Below are 24,157 nucleotides of genomic sequence, written 5' to 3'. Positions count from 1 at the left end.
TTTAAAAATGGTGAAGGGGCAAAAATAAAATTTCCCTGACATGTCCCCTCGTGACACTGTCACATGAGTTGGAACATGTCCATCACTTTAAAGCATACATTCATTAAAATTTTAAAAACCCTCATGAAACCTCATACCACCTGTGGATGAGGTTTCATGCTTTTTCTGAAACCTGCCAGGGCTCTCAGCCTGCCCGCCAACCTTAAGGTTGGACGGGCAGGTCCATTAAGTATCTCAATTACTTTTTAAATGGCCTCAATAGGCCGTTGACAGGTCGGTGGGCGCACAGCTGATTCAGCTGCACCCACGCCGACCTGAAAATTGACATGACGCGGGGTGACGTTGCCCAACATCTCCCCGTGTCATTTTGTGTGTCGGCGAACAGGCCCCGTCCACCTGCTCACTGACCTAAAGATCCTGGCCTATATCATCATTTGTTCCTGTTGCTGGGTCAAAGTTCTGGAACTCTGTCCCTAATGCATTGTGGGTATACTTACACCACATAGACTGCAGCGATTCAAGAAGGTGACTCACCACTACCTTCAAAGGCAGTGAGAAATGTACAAGAAGTACTGGCCTCCCCAGTGACACTCACATCCTGTGAATGTATTTTATAAAAAAGTAGAATGCAGAGACAGTACTTTGCCATTCCTGTGGCTTCAATCACTGACGAGGCTATCTCCAACCACTTCCTGTGTCCATGTTCTTGTGTTCTTCTGTGCCCACCCTGGAAAAAAATTCTGACAGTCAGCTAAAACTGTATTTTCCAGCAGTTGAACTCTTGGCCTTCTATTCTCCATACCTCCACAGGTGCTGATTTGCTCGATGAATCCTTCACCTCCACCCTTGACACTATGGTCATCAGTGAAACTTTCTTAAGCTGTTCCCCTGGTACGACCATTATCAAAGTGCCCACTACTGCTTGATCATCCTTGGGAGTAAAGATATTGACTTCCCCTGCCAGATTCTTTTCTGCACCATCTGTTACTTTGAACTGTGTTTCCTACCAGCTGTGCTACAGCAGGTGGAAGGGGATTATGGATTACTTAATCCCTAAGAAAGAGATCATCCATTTAGCTGCATCTTTAGCCTTCCCTCAGTCTTCTTCCTTTGTTCAGCAATATGAATCTCCCACGAGATTCCCATCTCACCTGGAATCCCTGCCTGGCTCTAATTTTTCTCCCATTCACTATACTCTCTCTGAAATTATCTTGCCTATAACATCCACTTCCTGCTCCTTGAACCCTATCCCCACTCAACTTTACTTTCTAACCCACATACTAGCTGACATTCTATTACTATGGTACATTATCTCCCCTTCCTCTCTGCAGGTACTCACATGGTGGAGTACACCATCCTTCCCCAATGTCTCTCCATTGTGCAGTGTGCAGCTCAGTTGATCTGACCTTGTCTGATTTCCCTCTTACCTGTCCAATTATAGCCAGCGCATCTCTAATGATGGCTTCTCTTCCCATCTTGCAGTGTTGCCTCAAGAATCCCCAAGAATTCATCCTTGCTCCCCACCTCTTCCACCTTTTTATATGCTGTTGCCAACGTTTTCTGCAGGTGGACAGTGATGACAGTCGACTTTGCCACTTTCCTTGACTGCTCCACTATGTTGTCAGGCTGACAGTCTAACTTCCAGTCTTGGATAGGCCATAGTTTCAATCAGCTAAACATTGGATTTATGGTTTTTGTGGCAAATTCTGTACACTCACCATTAACTCCATCCCCACGCATTCTGCCTGAATCTCTCTGTTCCAAGGTTTTAATCGGGTTGTGTTGTTCAGCGGTCTCCTGTTAATTGAAATAGTCCTAGCTGACCCTCTACATTTTGAAGCCTTTTTAGTTTGGAAACTCCAGTATTTTCTACAATATGAAGAGTTCTAGTTCTTTGAGCCTATCTTCATGTTTTATTTTCTAGCTTTTTTTTTTAAAAAGCTCTTCTCAATCTGTTCCAGCTCAGAATACATCCTTTTTCTCTCATGTGGATTCCAGAACTGCACACAATATTCTAGGTGAGGTCTGACCAGTGCACGGAAATGGCAAGGTTATTGTGTTTGATTGACACTCCATAAATCTTTATGCACTTGAGCATCCCATTAGCTTTTTGTCTTAGCCTGTTTTTTCCCCTTTACTTTCTGCCTAATCTATATTATTAAATGCATGACTTTACACCTGCGTTCACATGAGGTTGCATTTGCCAATTGTCCACTCACTCCCACACTTGTAAATTCTCATGTGGCTTGGTGCTATCCCCCACCATATTAAACACTCCTATTGTGATATAATGTGTGAAATTTAAAATGAGGTTACAGTTACCCTTTTCCAGTTCATTGATCACCAAATCACAGAATTGTTACAGCATAGAAGGAAGCCATTCAGCCCATCATGTTTGCGCTAGTTCTGCGAATAAGCAATTCACCTAATGCTATTTCCCTGCCTTCTCCCTGTAACCTTGCACATTCCTCCTTTTTGGATAACTATCTAATTCCCCTGCCTCCATGATGCATTCTAGATCCTAACCACTCGTGTGAAAAAGTTTTACCTCATGTTGCCAATGCTTCTTTGCCAATTACCTTAAATCTGTGCCCTCTCGATCTTGATCCTTTCATGAGTAGGAAAGGTTTCTCCCTATCTACTCTGTCCAGACCCCCCATGATTTTGAATACCTCTATCAAATCTTCTCTCAGCCCTCTCCTCCAAGGAAAAGAGTCCCAACCCTCCGACCTATCGTCAAAACAGAATTTCCTCATCCCTGGAACCATTCTCATGAATCTTTTCTGCACTCTCGCGAACGTCTCCACATCTTTTGTCAAGTATAGTGCCCAGAACTGGGCACAGTACTCCAGTTGAGGCTGAACCATTGTTTTATACAGTTTAACGTAACCTCCTTGCTCTTATACTCTGTGTCCCTATTAATAAAGCCTAGGATACTGTATGCTTTATTAACTGCTCTTTCAATCTGTCCTGCCACCTTCAATGACTTATGCACTTGTCACCACCCCTGAGTCTAAGAAAACTTGAAAATTATGGCCAGTGCCACTGCAATTTCCACTCTCGCTTTCCTCAGTATCCTTTGATGCATCTTATCCAGTCCTGGTGTTTTATCAACTTTAAGTACAGAAAGCCTATCCAATGCCACCACCTTATCAATTTTAAATCCTTGTAGTGTATTAATTACTTCCTCTTTCACCGTGACCTGAGCAACATCTTCCTTGGTAAAGACAGATGCAAAGCGTTAATTTAATACCTCCGCTAAGCCCCCTGCCTCCGTACATAAATCCCCTTTTTGATCTCTAATTGGCCCCACTCCTCGTTTTACTACCATTTTACTATTAAATGCCTATAGAAAACTTTGGGATTCCCTTTTATGTCAGCTTCTAGTCTCTTTTCATACTCTCTTTGCTTGCTTTTCCAGTCGCCCTCTGAACCTATATTTAGTTTGGCTCTCCATTGTATTATCCACCTGACACCTGTTGTTAGCTCACTCTCTTCTTCATCTTAATCACTATCTCTTTCATCACCCCAGGGAGCCCTGGATTTGTTTGTCCTCCCTTTCTCTTTCCTGGGGATATATCTTGACTGCCTGAACTATCTCACCTTTGAAGGCAGCCCATTGTTCAGGTACCATTTTTCCTGCCAACCTTTGATTCCAATTTATCTGACCCAGATCCATTTTTACCTCCTTAAAGCCCACTTTCCCCTGTTAATTATTTTTTTGATGAAAATGTTGCTGTACTGATCTGAACACCAAGACGTGCAGCACTCGCCACACCTTTCATCCAGAATGCTTCAGACACGCATCCTGTCTCCTACCGATCAGCCACAATTCACCCATCTCATTACCCTGCTGATAGTAACATGACTGCCAATTTTTAGAATTAATTTTCTGAAACATTGTGGTAAAATCTTTACTCAAATCCAAAAATGGATCTCATTATCTTCCTTATTTACATATTTTACTTCACTAAAAAATTCTATTGTTATTCTCACATGACTTCCCTTCTGTACACCCATGTCCATCTTGTCAATTGCTTTAGATCTTTTAAAAGCTTCTAAAGGTTTCCCTAGCCCTGGTGCCAGACTGACTGACTTATTGTTAGCTGAATCTCACTTTCCTCTGCTATCTTCTCCTCACCCGCATCACAGAATCTCTCAGTGCAGAAGAGGCCCTTCAGCCCATCGAGTCTGCACCTACACGTGAAAAACACCTGACCTACCTACCTAATTCCATTTACCAACACTTGGCCCATAGCCTTGAATGTTATGACGTGCCAAGTGCACATCCAGGTACTTTTTAAAGGATGTGAGGCAACCCGCCTCCACCACCCTCCCAGGCAGTGCATTCCTCTGGGTATAAAAGTTTTTCCTCACATCCCCCCCCTAAACCTCCTGCCTCTCACCTTGAACTTGTGTCCCCTTGTGACTCCCCCTTCAACTAAGGGGAACAGGTGCTCCCTATCCACCCTGTCCATGCCCCTCAAAATCTTGTACACCTCGATCAGGTCGCTCCTTAGTCTTCTCTGCTCCAACGAAAACAATCCAAGTCTATCCAACCTCTCTTCATAACTTAAATGTTTCATCGCAGGCAACATCCTGGTGAATCTCCTCTGCACCACCTCCAGTACAATCACATCCTTCCTATAATGTGGTGACCAGAACTGCACACAGTACTCCAGCTGTGGCCTCACCAAGGTTCTATACAACTCCAACATGACCTCCCTACTTTTGTAATCTATGCCTCGATTGATAAGGGCAAGTGTCCCAAATGCCTTTTTCACCACCCCACTAACATGCCCCTCCGCTTTCAGAGATCTATGGACATACACGCCAAGGTCCCTTTGTTCCTCAAAACTTCCTAGTGTTGTGCCATTCATTGAATACTTCCTTGTCAAATTACTCCTTCCAAAGTGTATCACCTCTCACTTTTCAGGGTTAAATTCCATCTGCCACTTATAGACGGGATGGTCAATTTGGCAGATATCTTCTTGTAGCCCTAGACACTCAACACTCACTGTTAACCACCCGGCCAATCTTTGTGTCACCCGCGAACTTACTAATCCTGCCCCCCACATAGTCATCTGTGTCGTTTATGTAAATGACAAATAATAGAGGACCCAGCACAGAACCCTGTGGTACGCCACTGGACACGGGCTTCCAGTCACTAAAGCATCCTTCTGTCATCACCCTCTGTCTCCTACAACTAAGCCAATTTTGAATCTACCTTATCACATTACCCTGTATCCCATGTGCATTTGCCTTCTTTATAAGTCTCCCATGTGGGACCTTGTCAAAGGCTTTGCTGAAATCCATATAAATTACATCAACTGCACTACCCTCATTTACACCTGGTCACCTCCTCAAAAAATTCAATCAAATTTGTTAGGCATGACCTCCCTCTGACAAAGCCATGCTCACTATCCCTGATCAAACCTTGCCTCTCCAATCCCTGAACACCTTTTTAAATAAAGACTCTGCACTTGTTTTTTTTTTGCCAGTGTATCTGCTTATTTTAATTAATCCTTGATTCTGAATTTACACACCTAACTCCAGTTGAGAGCTAGCACTAACTCAAACCAGATGGGCCTAATTGTTCCCCATTGCTTTAATATCTATGATTCTCTGTTTTGGTCTATGTTTGGTAAGTAATGGTAACAACATTCAAAACCATGTCTCCTATCAATGCTGTCACCAGAAATTAAGCGTAATGCTAGACCTGTAAAATTTTCAGATGCACATTCAATTGAACTACAAAAAAAACTTAAAAGGTGCAGTTGCAGATTTTAACCTTCCAAAATTTGGCTACATCATATGCCATTGTACTTTAATGTTTATGAGGCTCTTAATTCAGCAAATCAGGTTGTTTCCACCATTTTCTACAATAGACCTGTAAAGATAGCATCTTAGTATTGTATTACATGTGTTAAAGTAAAGTTTTGAAGGACAAAATTTACAACTGTACTTTAGGTCTTCAAGCTGTAAAAAGTTGAAAGGTTTGTATGCACTTCCATTCTACAAAACTTTCCTTCCTGTTTCACACTTTGGGTCATGCATTCGTCAATGTTTTCCATTATAAATTTCTGTCCGTATATGTCCTTCAAGCAACACCTAAAAATAGATGATCTGGCCAATTATTTAATTACTGTTTGTGGAATCTTGCTGTATACAAATTAGCTGCTACATTTTCTACATTAGAACAATGAGAACACTTCAAAAAAAAACATTACCGGCTGCAATCACTTTGGGTTTCCAGGAGTTGTGAAAGGCACTCTTATAAATGCAAATTCTTACTTTACTTTGCTATTTCTTTCTATAACTGAAGTTCTAAAATGAAAAATAAGGCCATGAGCCAAAAAAAACCAAGTACATATGACTAAATTCATTAAATTCTCGTGTCTTTTAGTGTGTGGAAAAAAAAAACACATGATTTAAAAACTTGTAGGTATTACTATGTTCAGAAAGTGTTTTCATATGAAAATGCACTAAAAAATTGAATTTTGAAAGCAGTTAGTCTCTATCACCTGTGTTTTGTTGACTGAAATGAAAATGTTAACAAGCTAGTTAAGACAGAGTGGGAAGCTACAAAAATGAAGTAGTACCAGGAACGTTAAATAAAATGCATGTGGACATATTAGATTGGTTGTTCCAGCGCTGTTGTTTATTTCTGCCAGACCATAAAAATGTGTTTGGCAGTTAGTTTGTTTGAGGCCACCAGCTCTTCAGTGGTTCTGAGGTTTAGGCACAAATATGACATTCCATTGCCAAGACTTGGCTCAATCCTTTCTTCTCTCTTCACCACAATGCCATATGTTACCATGTTCCAATATTTATTTCATTAAAAGAAATTGCTAATAAGGTGTGGTTTTCAAACAGTTCAAGGAATCTTTCCCCAGTATTCCTTTAAACTCAATTTGCAAGCCTTTTTAAAAAATATAAATGGAATAAGTAGAATAATATAAAATGCTTAAGCATTAAAGATGCTTGGAAAGGCATGAGCTTTCCTTTGCGAATGGCTATGCTGCACTGCACTTTCCCATTGAGATCAATGCTTGCCAGACTCTTGATTATGTTATAAAAACACAAAATGCCGGAAATACTCCACGTCTGGCAGCATCTGTAGAGATTAACATTTCTTCAGAACTGGGAAAAGTTAGAGATAGGTTTTAAACAAGTGAAAGGGGCGGGGTGGTAGATGATGGGAATAAGAGCATAAAAGATGATAGGGTGGAGGGCAGGTGAAATTAAAAGACAAAAGGTTTCATGGTGCAAGGGCAAAGGGAGTGACAATGGGACAATTAAGAAACAAATGATTTAACTAGAGAAGGTGTGAATGGTAGGGATCGTGAATAGTTGCTGAATATCTTGATTATGTTGGTTGAGCACTAGATGGTACTGCAGCGCAATTTTTTTTACATTTTCTCTTGTGTGCAGTTCTTCAAAAGCCAAATTTCTTCCTGCTTAGTTCTGTGCATATTCCTTCTTTTAAAGAAGCACTCCAGGAAAGCTGAGAATAAGTTCTCTTTGATGCTAAGTGCAATTACTTTTCTGTTCGTCTAGTTTGTATTTAATTCCAATCACTGTTTGATTTTCCAACCACCCCAGTGGTTATTCAGTTTGTGAGAGCTGCTGGCATGGTAACATCTGTACTTGTATATTTTTTTTAAAGAGTTCTATAATTCTTGAAGGGAAATGTTTAACAGGTGCAGGCTGCGAAAGTGCTTTTTTTTTTTACTTTGCTATTTCTCCCCTCCTTGTACTTTTCTCTCTCACCTAATGACACATCCTGAGATATGATCCCACTATAATTAGAGAGGCCCTCCTGTATTTCACCCATGCTTTATTTGTTTAATTGGCCCAAAATTGACGAAATCCAAAACGTTGGATGTAATTTGTGTTTAAAATTCCTTAGTACAAATCAAATTTCTGCAATCTTCTGCGCTGGTTTAAAAAAAATTGACCTAGAAGCGGGCCCTAGCCATAAAACTGACCGCAGCCCCAGATAATGTATCATATATGCCATCGCCAAGGCTGCCTATTTCTACCTCTGTTAACATTGCCTGACTCTACCTCTGCCTATGTTGCTTTGATCTTTATCCATGCTTTTGTTACCTCTAGATTTGACTTCCAACACACGCCTCGCTGAGCTCCCGTCTTACACCCTCTATAAACTCCACACCATTCAAAACTCGACTGCTTGTATCCTAACTTGCACCAAGTCCTGTTTACCTATCATCCCTGTGCTCACTGGTCTGTATTGGCCCCCAATCAAGCAATGCCTCGATTTTAAAACTCTCATTTTTGTTTTCAAATCCCTCCATCTCATCCCTCCCTGTCTCTAATCTTTGTCAGTCCTGTCACCCTCCAATTCTAGCCTCTTTTGCATCTCTAATTTTAATCACTCTTTCATTGGTGGCTGTGTCTTCAACTGTTGAGGCCCTAAGCTCTAGAATTCCTTTCTGAAGCCTCTTTTCCCTCAAGAAGCTTCTTGCACCTACCTCTTTGACTAAGCTTTTGATCATCTTTGATCATCTGTCCTAATCTCCTTTATGTAACTCAGTATCAATTAAAAAAAAAATCCATCACACAATGGGACATTTTGCTATGTTAAGGCTGCTGTTGTAATCATCTTTGGGAGTTTCCAGTAATCATGCCCATTTTAGGGCCTTTGAGGAGACTTCAAAAATTAAGCTGGTTCTTTGAGGTGCAAGGACACTAATAAGCACATATAATAGCATTTGATTTTTAAAAAAGTTATCATCATATGACAAGCAAATAATTATTTTAGATATTTAAAATCAGGTTCCTCACAGGTGGTGGAGTAGACAATGATTAATATGCTTATTTTTTGTATCAAACATTTTCAGTTTTATTAATCAAACTAACAAATTATCACTATTAGTATATCAAGGATTGGAATAAAAAAACTTCCTAAATCATGGCCCATTGTTCTGGGCTCAGGGTTTCATTTTACATTTGGTGATATGCAAATAAGTGAGCAGAAATTTGAGATGGAAGGAAACACTTCTCAAAACTAGTGCCATTTGTGCCCAGATTGCAATTGCGCTTTAAGTGAATATTCTACCCCCAGCAGATTGTTCACTTGTGATGCGACGGTGCATTTGTCCCATCCCCACTTAATGTCCACATTGCACTTTTCAGCAAAGGCATTGGGCAACAATACAATTTGTGGATATGCTTCCCTGCATTGTTTCAATGGTTTATTCAGAAGTGCACAGCCCAGGACAGTACAAAGTCATGTAGATCAACGAGTACATACATACTGGTATCTAAGATTTTTTAAAAAAAAACTGCTTTTCAGTAGTTCCTTGTCCTCAGACTCTCATTAAAGTGCTGAATGAATGATTGTTGAAGTATTGTTGTTGTTTTGTAGTAAATATTGGGTGATGAACATTGAATCTGTTTTTGGCATTGTTATTTGAGGAAGGAATATTTAAGATCTTGGGAAAACTCCGTCTTCAAATAGTATCATCCTCTCTAACTACCTGACCAGGCAGATAGAGCCTCAGTTTAATGTTTTATCTGAAAGATGATCGGATACAACTGTGGCAAATTAAGTTCAATGTGTCGTAGTATGAGGTAATCAACTTTGGATCTAGGAAAGAAAATCGGAATATTTTCCTGATGGCAAGCGACTAGAAACTGTGGAGGAGCAAAGGGATTTAGGTAAAAGCAAAATGCTGCGGATGTTGGAAATCTGAAATAAAAGCAGAAAATGCTGGAAAATCTCAGCAGGCCTGGCAGCATCTGTGGAGAGAGAAAGAGTTAAAGTTTCGGGCCTAATATGACTCTTCATTTGAGTCATATTAGACTTGAAACGTTAATTCTGTTTCTCTCTCTCTCTCCACAGATGCTGCCAGACCTGCTGAATTTTTCCAGCATTTTCTGTAACTACTTTCTGTATCCTGTCAAGTACAAGGAATAAGTACAAGGAATAAAAGAGCCAGATATCCCCATTGTTATGTAAATAATTTCTAATGTAAATACTATATGTGTACATCACTATTCTAATTTGCTCTCTCACTTTTGTTGCAGCTCTGGTTGGCTTATCTTTCAGTGGTGCCATCGGCCTGACCTTCCTCATGTTAGGTTGTGCACTTGAACAATATGGGTAAGATTCTGACTTCCACTTTTTTCATTGATTTAAAACCATAGTTTTTAAAGAAAATATCTCTCTTTAATATATTGATTGGGCATGTTTTTGAGTAGTTCATTGCTTCTTTTATAGGACTATCTCTAACCAGTCATACTGTTTGATCAATTATCACTACCACTGTTGCTCTTCTGCCCTCCTTTTTCCCAAATCTGCTTAGGGAAAACCAAACCATAAGTCTAATGTTTATTTTCTAAACATTAAAAGCACTCAAATAATAAGTGTAGTTTCCCAATTAGATCAATATGATGTTGAAGGATCATGGTGCATTTCCCTGACGTTAGCACCCAGAAGTTAGGGAAGAGAAAAAAACAGCCAGAGGTACTGATTACTATTCACAAGTGATGTTAAGTAGTAGTTTTAGGGAGACTGATTTTTTTTTCCTTATTGCTGGGGGCATGCAGTCCTAGGATATAGAAACATTGGAAATGGGGCCTGGATTCTGGTAGTAATGAGAGAGCCTTTTGGGACCTAGCAATACCTTGAGAGAAGATCCAAGGCCTGAGAGCCTGGGCAGGGGGAATTCTGGGAACAGGCCAGTAGCTGGCATTACACCTGTAGACATTGGGAAGGGTGATCCAAGGGTCTCGCAGCATTGGGATTGGAGAACTGTGAATGCACGGGCACCTTGGAGTTTCGGGAGGCAATTCCAGGCTCCAACAGAACTGAGGGGAGAGGGTTGGGAGCATTATAGGGGATGGAGTCTGGCAGTATTAATTGGCTACTGGGAGTTGGAGGTATTTGGGGAGTGGTGGAGATAGGTGGGTCTAGTCAAGGTCTAGCAGTGTTGTGAAGGACAGGGTTCCAGGACAATGGAACCCAAGCTACCAGTACTTCACTATCTTCCTAACTATCAAATTCTTCCATGACCCGTTTGTAGATCCTATTACATACCTCACTGCTATCCCCATTCTTTGTCAGTTCCTGTTGTGCTATCTCTCGTTCCTTTTGGTTTGCACTCTCTTCCGTTCTCTCATTCTTGCTCCTTTCCATTACCCTGCTATATGAATCCCACCCCCTTCCATTTTCTGGGTTTATAATTTCATGACATTCCTTTTAAATCTAAACAAAAATAATTTGTGGGCTCTCTGCACATTAGAAGCTACATTACACCAGAGACTTCTGTCATAGAATTAGAATTCCAAAGGGTTGTAGAGGAAATTATTCTTAAATAAACGGGTACGAGGACATCACCAATTGGGAAGTGAAACATTATCATTTCCATTTCTTGTTAACACATTTTTTTGCATCCTCGCAAAATGAAAATTTATTTCCGTATTCCACCTTCCTGACTGTAACCTTTTCCCTATCGTCTACAAGTTTTAAATCTCAAGCTTCTTGCCTAAATTCCTTATCATTTTTACTATTTTTTCAACTTTATTTACATAATGGCTTTTAACTTGGGTTCCTCTGTTAAAAGGCTTTGAAGTTTGTTATGCTAACAGTTTTATGAAATGGCAGTTTGGCAACATCAAATCCTGCTTTCATCAGAGACGCACATGTTTGTTTCAGTAGAGTTTTTATTATAGGCTTTTAACAATCATCTTACCATTTTAATTAATTTCCCCTTTCATTTTTAATCCCTCCACAGTGTTTACTGGCCCTTGTTTGTGCTGATATTTTACTTTCTGTCACCTATTCCGAGCTTTATTGCACGAAGATTGGGGGATGACACTGATGCAGCGAGCAGCGCCTGTCGTGAGCTTGCATATTTCTTCACCACAGGGATCGTTGTTTCTGCCTTTGGGCTCCCAATAATTCTTGCTCGAGTTTCAGTGGTAAGTTTTGCTTCAAACACCTGCCAACAAATGCCGCCTTATTCTGTTTTATCAACTACTGGTGATTTTCTGGATTTCGGAAGTGGAGTACTTGGGGTGTTAAATACTTTTTTAAAACGTGGAATTAGAAGAGAGTCTGTAAAGGCTTGAATTTCTACCAGTAATACCAGAAGGAAAAAAACAATCGATGTAACATAGAGCTGAAGGATGCTCTAATAACTAGTTGACCAAAATCATACCTATTACATTCTCTTATCCAAAATGAAGAACTATTTCCTCAGGCAAGAAAGGGAATACAAATTAATTATTCATAGGCCTTTACTAATTCATGAGCACCCAGGTGTACTGCAGATGCAAATAGTCACAGGGGAATTTGGTGTTGTGGTGAAGAAGATCTGAGTCAAACAAGGGTAAGATTATTTACTAAATATTCCTGTTCAGGATAGATCGGGAAGGAAAGAAAAGAAGAGGGGTGACTGTAATGATTAAGAAGAATAATACTGTGCTACAGAGAGAAGATATCCTGGAGTGTCAAGAAATTAATCTATTTAGCATTAGGTTAGCATTAAGAAGCAATAGAGGTACCATGACTCTACTTGGTGCATTCTATATGTCACTGACTGGTTTGAAAGACATAGAGGAACAGATTTGCAGAGAAATTACAGAGGTGAAGAATTCTAGTGTAGTTATCCTCATAGAGACTTGGACAGTAATAATGTGAACGACTAGAAGGGGGAAGTATTTCTGATGTTCAGGAAAATTTTCTTGATCTGTATGTTTCCAGCCCAACGAGGAAGGAAGAGGCATTGCTGGATCTGATTCTGGGAATGAGATAGATCGAGTTGATCAAGTATCAGTTCGGAACTTTTGGGGAACAGTGACCATAGCGGCATAAAGTTTAGGTTAGTTATGGAAAAGGACCAGGAGCAATCTAAACTAAAAATACTTAAACTAAAAATAGCTCAGTGAGAACAGATTTGTCTCAGGTAAATTTGAAGCAAAGATTGGCAGGTGAAATTGTAACAGAACAATGGGCTACCTTTGAAGAGATGATAATGGTTTGGATATATTTGTGGAACATTCCTGTGAGGGGGAAAAGTAGGGAAACCAAAGCCAGATTTCCCTGGATGGCAAAAGAGATAAAAATTATGATAAAGCAGAAAAAATGTTCCAATGACAGTAACCAGGCTGATAACACAAGTGGATGTATGTAGAAAGTTCAGAGGAGAAGTAAAGAGGAGGTAAACTCGGAGTATGAGAAAAGACTGACAGCTAACATATTAGGGAATCCAAAAACCTTCTATAGGCATATAAATAGAAAAAGGAAGGGTAGGATTGATTATGGATGAAAAAGGAGATTTACACATTAAGGCAGAGGGCATGGCTGAGGTAGTAAATAGGTGGTCTGCATCTGTCTTTATCAAGGAAGAACATGCTACCAAGTTAGTGAAAGAGGAGGCAATTGAAATACTGAATGGGCTATAAATGATAAGCAGGTACTAGAAAGGCTGGCTGCCCTTAAAAGTTGATAAGTCACCAGGACCTGATGGGATGCATCATCTGAGTTTAAATTGTTCTGATTGTTTGAAGTTTGGCATTCTTGCATTTGCCCAGATGAGCGCAAGATGAAAAGTTTCGATGACGTGTCTCTCTCCTCAGCAATACTGAGGAAAGTAGGTTGAAATTGCAGAGCTACTGGCCATAAATCTTCCAATCCTCCTTAGAAGTGGGTGGTGTGGGCTGTAGTACCTGAGGACCTTGTTCAAAAAAGGATAAACCCATCAACTATAGGCCAGTCAGTTTAATCTCGCTAGTGGGAAAACATTTAGAAATGATAATCTGGGACAAATGATAACACTCACTTGGATAAGCGTGGATTAATTAAGGAAATCCAGTGCGGATTTGTTAAAGGCAAACCATGTTTAACTAACTAGACTTGAGTTTCTTGATGAAGTAACAGAGAAAATTGATGAAGGTGAATGCAGTTGATATGGTGTACATAGACTTCCGAAAGGTGTTTGATCAAGTGTCGCACAACAATCTTTAAGCCCATGGAGTATAAGGGACAGTAGCAGCATGAGTATGAGGTTGGCTAAGTGATAGGGAATAGAGCATAATGATGAATGGTTGTTTTTCAGACTGGAGGGAGGTATACTGTGGTGTTCCCCAGAGATTGGTATTAGGAGTACTGTTTTTCTTGATATGCTAATGATTTAGATTTGGGTGTGCAGGGCACAATTTTAAAATTTGCACAGGATACAAAACAAAGTATTGAGAGCAATGAGGATAGTGGTAAACTTCAAGAGGACATGCACAGGCTGATGGAATGGATGGACACATGGCAGATGAAATTTAATGCAGAGAAGTGGTACATTTTGGTAGGAAGAAAGGAGAGGCAATATTAAATAAAGGCCAAATTCTATAGGGGGTTCAGGAACAGAGGCACTTGGGGGCATATGTGCACAAATCATATAGGTGGCAAGGGAGGTTCAGAAAGTGGTTACAGAGGTATACGAGATCCTGGACTTTATAAGTAAAGACATAGAAAATAAATGCTGCGTGATGAACCTTTACAAAGTACTGGTTCAGCCTCAGCTTTTTTTTTGGAGTATTGTGTCCAATTCTGGACAGCACCCTTTCTGGAGGATCTGAAGGCTATAGGGAGGGTACAACAAAGATTTACAAGAATGATTCCTTGGATAAAGGACTTCAGTTACATGAATAGATTGGAGAAGCAGGGCTTATTCTCCTTAGAGAAGAGAAGGTTGAAAGCGGATTTGATAGCGGGTTTCAAAGTCAAAACACGCCTAAACAAATTAGATAGAGAGAAACTGTTCTCATCAGTGGAAGTCTTGAGAGCCAGTCAAGACCAATTTAAGGTGATTGGCAAATGAACCTGAGGGGACTTGAGAAAATGTCTTTTCCTCAGCAAAGGGATGTCGTTGGACTGCCTGACATGTAGTGGAAGCAGATACAACTTGGGCTATGAAAAGGGAAATGAATAAACATCTAAAGAGAAATAATTTGCAGGGCGAAGAGGATAGGGCAGGGATGTTGGACTAGATGAGCTGCTCTTGTAGAGAGATGGCATGGCCTCCTCCTATGGTGTAATCTTTCTATGATTCAATGATTTAACTTTCATGCCACCATTGTGGGTTGTAGTGATTTTGTTTTTTGTTTTACTTCCCTATGGCATGGATTCTGATTTTCATTTGAGGCTGGCAAATTGGCATGTGAGCTGATATGGTTACAGGCCTACACTTGCTGTCTTACGCTTGAAAAATGACCAAGTAGTCAAGTTAATGAAGGGTGGCAGATGTTCCTGGAATTGTATGGCAAGGACTGTTTGGCCGGCTTCTTTTTTTGGTTTTAATTAATTTGTGTAGAGCTTTAATATTTTAAATTTTTGGCTTTGACTAATTCCATTACATCATTCATTTCCTTGCCTGTGTAACTTTACAGAGTATGATCCTTGAAGTTACATACAAACACATGAATTAGGAGCAGGAGTAGGCCATTCTGCCCCTGAAGCCTGCTCTGTCAGTCAATAAGATCATGGCTGGTCTGATTGTGGCTTCAACTCCACATTCCACTTTTCCCAGATAACCTTAGATTTTTGATTAACAAAGGAGTCAGTCTAACCCTACCTTTAAAACTATTGATTGACCCGCCTTCACCGCTCCCTGGGGAAGAGAGTTCCAAAGACTCACCCCCCTCGGCGATGAGAAGAAATTTTTTTCTCTCAGTCTTAAATAGGAAACCTCTTATTTTTAAATGGTGTCCCCTAGTTCTAGTCTCTCCCACAAGGGGAAACATCCTTTCAGCATCCGCCCTGTCAAGCCCCCTCAGGATCTTGTATGTTTCAATAAGATCACCTCTCATTCTTCTAAACTCCAAAGGATACAAGCCCTGCCTGTCCAACCTTTTCTCATTACCCACCCAGCCCCCCATCCTAAGTATCAGTTGAGTAAACTTTCTCTGAACTGCTTCTAACGTATTTATATCCTTTCTTAAACACGGTGACCAAAACAGTACATAATTCCACAGATGTGGTCACACCAACACCCTGTGCAACTGTAGCAAAATATCCCTACTTTTATATTCCATTCCCCTTGCAATAAACAACATTCCATTTGCCTTCCTAATCGCTTGCAGTAGACTACAAGACGTAGGAGCAGAAGTAGGCCATTTGGCCCATTGAGTCTGCTCCGCCATTCAATGAGTTCATGGCTGATCCAATAATCCTTAACTCCACTTTCTTGCCTTTTCCCCATAATCCTTGATTCTTTACTGATTAAAAATCTGTCTATCTCAGTCTTGAATATACTTAACGACCCAGCTTCTACAGCCCTCTGCGGTAAAGAATTCCACAAATTAACTATGAGAAGAAATTCCACTAATTAACTATGAGAAGAAATTCCTCCTCATCTCTGTTTTAAATGTGTGACCCATTACTCTGAGACTACGCCCTCTGGTTTTAGACTCCCCCAGAAAGTGAAGCCATCTCTCAGCATCCACCCTCTTAAGCCCCCTAAGAATCTTATATGTTTCAATAAGGTCGCCCTAGGCATGGTCTAGGTGTGGTCTAACTAGTGCCTTTTATAGTTTCAGCAAGACTTCCCTATTTTTATACTCCATTCCCTTTGAAATAAAGGCCAACATTCCATTTGCCTTCTCTATTACCTGTTGAACTTGAATGTTAGCTTTTTGGGCTTCATGCACAAAGGCTCCCAAATCCCTCTGAGCTGCAGCCTTCTGCAGTCTTTCTCCATTTAAATAATATTCAGTTTCTCTATTCTTCCTGCCAAAGTGCATAACCTCACATTTTCACACATTATATTCCATCTGCTACTTTTTTGCCCACTCACTTAACCTGTCTATATCCCTCTGTAGACTCCTTGTGTTATCCTCAACACTTGCCTTCCCACCGATTTTTGTGTCATCCGCAAATTTGGCGATAGTACGTTCACTTCCCTCATCTAAGTCATGAATATATATTGTAAATAATTGAGACCCCAGCACTGAACCTGCTTATAACTTTTCTTGATTAATGTACCAGGGCACTCAGGTCCCCCTGTACCTTGGAGTTCTGCGATCTTTCTCTATTTAACTAAAATGCTGCTTTCTGCCAAAGTGGGCAAGTTCACAATTTCCCACATTATACTCCATCTGTCAAATTTTGGCCACTCAGTTAACCTATGCAAACTCCTTATGTCCCCTTCACAACTTAGTTTCCTACTTAGCTTTATGCCCTCGGCTAATTTAGCAACCATACATTCGGTCCCTTCACCAATTCATTAAAAAAATTGTAAATAGTTGAGGCCCCACCACTGATTCCTGTGGCATTCCACTCATCACATCTTGCCAACCTGGAAATGACCTATTTATAACAATTGTTTCCTGTTAGCTATCCAATCCTCTATCCATGCTAATATGTTACCCCTACAATATGAGCTTTTGTTTTGCATAATAACTTTTGATGTAGCACCTTGTCAGATGCCTTCTGGGGCAATTAAGTTCAACACATCCACAGGTTCCCCTTTACTCTTGTTGCTTATTACTTCCTCAAAGGACTCCAATAATAGTCAAACATGATTTCCCTTTCACAAAAGTATGTTGACTCTGCCTGGTTGCATTCAGATTTTCTAAGTGCCCTGCTATAACCCCCTTAATAATAGATTCCAGCAATTTCCCTATGACAGATGTTAAGCTAACTGACCTGTAGTTTCCAACTTTATATTTACCTCCTTTTTTGAATAGAGGATTCAAATTTGCTACTTTCCCATCTGATGGGACCTTTGCAGGATCTAGGGAAACAGTGAATAGGGCGAGAGAGCTGGTGGTGAAGTAGCATGGGGTGTTGTCAACATACACTTAGAACCTGATGTGTTTTCAGATGATGCCACTGAGAGGTAGCATATAGATAAGAAATAAGAGAGGACCCAAAGGTAGATGCATAAGGTACACCAGAGATAATAGCACCATAACTTCAGTAATCTTTTCTACAAAGAATTTTTAAACATTTAACATTTTATTGTTTAGTGCATATCCACCAAAATAAATATTTATCGAATATCCTTTTGAGTTTTGCAATAATATTTATTTCGTATTTTGCAATTTATCATTTAATTATCTTTCATTGAAACAGTTTCTAATGCAGCGTTCTAATGGGGCAAGCCAATCAATCAATACATGTACAAAAATGGTTCTGCATCAACAAAATAAATGTGTCCGTTGGCAGGGCCACCAGAGAAACATGATGGAAGCCTGATAGAGAATTCTATTTGTTTTAATCTTCCATCATGCCTTTCAATTGTACCATCCCATGGCAGCATTGTTGAAAATAGGGAATTCTGAGAAGTGGTTTATTAAGTACACAACCCAATATTTCATAGGCTTGCAGTCCCAACATTAGGCCTATTTCCCTTTGCTCATATTTTATACACCTCTGTTCTGCCAATAGAAAATTTGGCTAAAGTCTCACATGCAAAAGACAAAAGGATAAAAATGGAAGGGTTGAAAACCTCACCACCTGGATTAAGGAGAAGAGTCAAATGTGCATAACCAGTTGTTTGGACTACTATATACTGTAATTCATATGTTGATACAAATTGTCATTATCCAACAATGTTCTTCCTTTCTTTCAATCCATAGATTATCATCTGGGTAATATGTTTCATCTGGGCAACCCTTTTTGATTGGCTTAAAAATGACAGTTTTATATATTTATTTAGTTGTTTCAATGTTGATGCTTCATTGGAATTGTTCCCTTCATTGTGGAGAGCGACACGGGGGGTATAAGAGTACAGACCCCAGCCAGAATATAATGACAGCCTTGTGAGCAGCATATAAAATACTTCAGTTTAATTGAATGTGCACATTGTACAAGGGGGCAATGTTCTAATTTTTCTAAGACTACTATATTGAGACCTCTATCCTATGTTTCATGTTTCAGATCCAGTGGGGAGCCTGTGGACTCGTGCTCGCAGGCAATGCAGTAATCTTCCTCACCATTTTGGGCTTTTTCTTAGTATTTGGTAGAGGCGATGACTTTAGCTGGGAACAGTGGTAGTGTTGTGATGGAACATAGATATGACAACCCTTTGATTAGCATTGAAACTGAATTGTATTACTAAAACTCCAAGCTGAAAGTGCAGTACACAACACAATATTTTTCAATGCTGCATTTGCAGTTAACTCTAAACATTAAGAACCAAGGATCATTTTTGTATTTTAGTGATTTCTTTACCTGGGTCTTTACTAAGCTGTCACATCTCCAAAATGGCAATTTTATTTGAACTGAAAATGGGAATATGCAAATAGTTGATTGTATAGACCAGTGAACAAAATTATATGTAACATGATTCCATCAGCTCCACAGAATTTTATTTTTTTGTATATTGTGGCAATAATGTTACTTTGGCAGAAGAAAATAGTCCCTAGAGCCACTTCTAAATCTTTACCCCACATCAAATCACTTTTTAAAATTAAAATTTATTTAATGCATTATATAAACAAAAAACCTGATGGAGTCCTGACATGTGATCTCTATCGCACTCATGCTATTGTAGCTGATTTGTGATTTATAAGACTGGCCCACTCTGGAAGTACAGGGATGTATAACTCCTATGAGACAGTTATTTGTGCTGCCTCTGTTTAAGAAAAGAAACGTATAGTGAATAGCATTGACATGGTAACGCACTTTGCACAGATACCACTTCTAACCTTAACATGTATCCTGGTGCCAAAACCTTTTCAGTGCATTTTATGTGGACGTATACATCATTTCCGATTAATAGAATGTTAGCGTTCACTCCTTTGGAAACTTCAGTCTCTACTGTTATGACATGCTTCTGTAAAGATTCGTAATGCTTTGAGAACCAGATTGTATTCATCTTAGATCCCCAGATCTTTTTCTTTAGCTGTTACACACTGGTCAAAGGGTTTGAAATATTATGAAATGGAAACACTACTCTTTTTACAAAAAACTTCTGGACATTTTTGGTATTGTATTAAAAACAGAATGTTCTACCTGTTCTGAAACTGACTCATATTTTGAAGAGGGGATTATTTGACCAAGTGCAGACTTTTATCTTTGCATCTGTGTATTTACATTAAGTTTTGAGAGTGGAATCTCAGCATGAGAAATGTGCTGTGTTCAGCTCATGCAGATGTGCATAATTAAAGCATCTGAAATTTATGTGCAGGAATTATGAAAAATGGAAACATTGCATTTGTACTGCTTGCAAACAGTGATAATTTGGCAATGAATTATGGGGAGTAGTTGCCCCAGCATTTGGTTAATGTGTCCCCTTGACAAATGGTTTAATTTCAGCATTAAGCTCAGCCCAAAGAGCTACATATCAATGTGATTTTGCCATGCTTGTACTATTGCATATTTGCTCAAAGCATTGCTACCAGCTTTGCCATTTGATGGAAATGGAATAACATTTACTGTGCTTTTTTTCAACTTTACCTTTTAAAATGGAACAAAAAAAAAGATTAAAATTAAATCATGTGGGCACCTCGACAATTATTGCATTTATTTTCTCAATTTCCAGAGTGACCTGGTAACTTGTAGCCAAGGCCACATAATGCCCCTTTGAAGAGGAAGCTTTGACTGCACAGTTGCACAATACAGTATAATATCTAAGTACAGCATAGCATCTAATTAAATTAAAGGCTAGAGTTTGGTAAAATTAGATGAATGCCTAATATTGTATGTTTGCATTATATTTCTGTTATTTAATGGAGGCATTGAATTAATGCCACCATTTTAAAAAAAAACAGAATTGTGATCAAAGTATACACTTTTTGTTCATGCATTACTATTGTCAACAGTAATTTCAGGCCTTTCCATTTAAAATACAGCCAAAATCTAATTGGGATAAAATACTCTGACGTCAGTTATATTTTCTATTATGCTTTTTACTTTGCTTATTTAATGTCTTAAATCAGTCCTTTTTTCTGAGAGTTGAATTATAAGCCAAACTTTATCAGTTATTAATGTCAATTGCACAGTAACATTTGGAAATGAAATGATGCATATCTTAAATAATGTCGGTCTTCAGTAATTGCTTATATAAAAAGTAAACCCAGAATGTAGTGTGAAAAATAATCTCACTTATTTTGTATGCTGACAACAGAATTCTACATAGTTCCTTGCCTTCAGATTGTTTTAACTAAATATTGCACTAAGTTGGAAACAAACCTGTTTAATTGTGCAGTTGATATAAATAAAGCATTCCAGAAGGCATATTGATTATTGATCGTGTCAAAATTATTTGACAAATTAAGTTTTTTTTTAAAGTTGAAAACTATTTTTTGGGATGAGGATTTTTTTTAAATAGTGTCCCTTAGGTTGAAGTTTATTATAACTGTGGGAACATTATAACCTTCAAACATCACAAACTACTTTTAAACTTTTGTATGTGAACTGTTTACTGAATGTTATTGTCAATAAGTTTTCAATACTTTTTCACTGTATACAATGTAAATTAACAAACTATGTAAAACAATGAAATAGGTTGATGTCTGTAGTTTATTTCTAAATAGTTTTGAGTTTAAACTTAAATGTATGTGAATAAAATGTAAACGTGGATTCTCTTGTTTGTTGAATTGTTTGTATATATAAGTAAGGGATGTTAATGATGGGAAATGAAACGTCTTCCCATTTCAACATTTGAGATATCAGGCACTCCAGAGTCAGATATGTGGTTGTTTGCAGATTAAATATTTATTTATTCTGTTCTAACAACATACCTTAACCTCACCTGCCCCATCACCAGTGTCACATTTCTGATTACCACATCATTTGCTCTTTTATCAATTTTATTACCAGTTCTATGCTGTGGATTCTTGCTCACTAGGAATCAGATTGATGCTGATGCAAGCTCATTTTAGACTTAGGCATTTTGTAACAGCAGAGATGAGGTTTGCATTACATCAGCCTGGATTATATTTAAACCCAGATTCACGAGGAATGCTAGCCCAGTGTAAACTTCCCTGATCCATCAGGCCAAAGGAATATTGGGAGGACAGTGTGTCTGAGCTAGGGAAAAACACTAGTGCAATATTTGGAAAAGTAATGACCAAAATACTATCAATAGCAAAAGAAAGGAAAATGCTCTGGAGAGGTTTTTGAGGGTGAAAAAGGTCACTTGTATTGTCACTTTTACTTTTCAGATTGAGTCTTTCTATTGCTGGCAATCTTCAACAACATAAAATAGTTTCACTGTCCTGGCATATTATTGTTTGTTAACTTATAACAAAAGTTGCATAAAAGAAAAGGCTTTTCTAACCATTCATTGCACTCCACAACCTATTTCAACATTTGGCATGACATCCTGATTCTTAATCTGCATTCCTTTTCTTGTTACCAAATCGAAAACCTGTCCGTTTTTTCCAACAACAATTATTTCCATGTATACCACCTTTAATGTAGAAAGGCTTCCCATTGAGTCAGAGGTCTACAGCACAGAAAAAGGCCCTTTGGCCCATTGAGTCTGCGCCAGTCAAACAAGTACCTAACTATTCTAATCCCATTTTCCAGCACTAGGCCCATAGCCTTGTATGCCATGGCATCGCAAGTGCACATCCAAATACTTCTTAAATGTTATGAGGGTTTCTGTCTCTACCACCCTTTCAGGCAGTGAGTTCCAGATTCCCACCACCCTCTGGGTGAAAAAATTCTTCCCCTCATCCCCTCTAAACCTCCTGCTCCTTACTTTAAATCTATGGCCCCTGGTTATTGATCCCTCTACCAAGGGGAAATGTTCCTTCCTGTCCTATCCATGCCCCTCATAATTTTATACACCTCAATCATGTCCCTCTTCAATCTCCTCTGCTCCAGGAGAAATAACCCCAGTCTATCCAATCTCCTCATAACTAAAACTCTCCAGCCCAGGCAACATCCTGGTAAATCTCCTGTAATCTAAGGCTATCCTCCTCACTATTTAGCATCCCACCAATTTTCGTGTCACCCGTGCATCCCAAGGCACTTTCAAATACTTCAGCCAGCATCTACAGCATTAGGAGACAATTAATACCACAAGTTAACTACACTTGAAAAAAACCCATGATAATTTGCTAGTTGCAGGTATTAACTGCTTAGGCAATTGTCCTTATACCTCTAAACATATAATTGACTGAGTGAACAAACTCTCAAAGTGCCTCATCTTTTTAAAATGTAAATAGCAGAAGGATATATGAAAATGTATTAGAGAAGGAATCATGAAGACTACACTAACGAGTTGTTTGTTAAATCTATCAGCGCTGGCTGGTATGAAACGTGGAGAGAGAATATCTGCACAAGAATCAAGTCCTATGAGTAAGGCTTGCAGCACTCTGTTAACATTTCATAGATTTCATGGTTTGTTCTGAAATTACCATTCTAAATTTTCTTGGAATGTTAGGGTGAGGTGATAGAATGAGTGAATTTGGGAAAACGATAAACGTTGAGCTGTCTGGTTGATTCACTTGCTAAGTGCACCACCCAATGTACAGATGAACCATATGTGCTAGAAAGATAAAAATCAAAGTGTTGGAAATACTAAATTCACAGAGATAATGTTTGTCAATCTTTTATCGGACTGAAACGTTAACTTGGTTTCTCTCTTCACAGATCTAACTGGCCTGAGTATTTTCAATATTCTGGTTTTTATTCCAGAATTCCAGCATCTGCAGTATTTAGCTTTTGTGTCAGACTAGAAACATCCCAGGTTTGGCACCTTGGGCAGGATTTACCCCTGGGGCATAATTTTGCCCTCTGGGCGGGAGGGATCGGACCTCGATTTCATGCTGGCGGGCCAATTAAGGCCTGTGTATGCGGGTGGAGGAGGGCGAGTGCGCAAGTTCTCACATGCGTGCAGGAAAAGCTCCCTGAGATACAGAGCTGCCTCAGGGAGATGAAGATATAAAAAAATTAAAAAGAAAGCATTTTAAGATGTTAAAATACATGTTCCCTGTCACATGAGCAGAGACATGTTAGAAATTAATATGAAAACTTTTTTTTAAATGTCAGATTGAAACCTCATCCTGCCTGTGGATGAGGCTTTGCAAAAAATGCAAAGGCCGCTTGGCCGCCTTGCCTGCCTAGGTAAGGTTGGGTGGACAGCGAAAAATTTAATTCAATTAGATTATAAATGGCCTTAATAGGCCTTTTAATTACCGGCGGGTTCGCTGCCAACTCCTGCGTACGACTGCT

At 39.2% G+C, this 24,157-nt stretch overlaps 1 protein-coding gene across 1 annotated transcript in view; it reads left to right on the top strand.

Moving 5' to 3' along the window:
- leprot (leptin receptor overlapping transcript) overlaps positions 1-21,558 on the top strand; it is a 30,391-nt gene extending 8,833 nt beyond the window's left edge. Inside the window, exons 2-4 of the mRNA XM_078561290.1 lie at positions 10,057-10,132; positions 11,766-11,952; positions 18,908-21,558. Of these exons, the coding sequence (XP_078417416.1) occupies positions 10,057-10,132; positions 11,766-11,952; positions 18,908-19,024 (380 nt within the window). The 3' untranslated portion in view covers positions 19,025-21,558. The remainder of the gene's footprint in view (positions 1-10,056; positions 10,133-11,765; positions 11,953-18,907) is intronic.
- Positions 21,559-24,157: the final 2,599 nt, after the last annotated feature.

This window comes from Cetorhinus maximus, chromosome 17, assembly GCF_964194155.1.
Source record: "Cetorhinus maximus chromosome 17, sCetMax3.hap1.1, whole genome shotgun sequence".
Classification (NCBI taxonomy): domain Eukaryota; kingdom Metazoa; phylum Chordata; class Chondrichthyes; order Lamniformes; family Cetorhinidae; genus Cetorhinus; species Cetorhinus maximus.
Note: the sequence above shows the minus strand (reverse complement) of the source record. Positions and strands in the feature narration are given on the sequence as shown.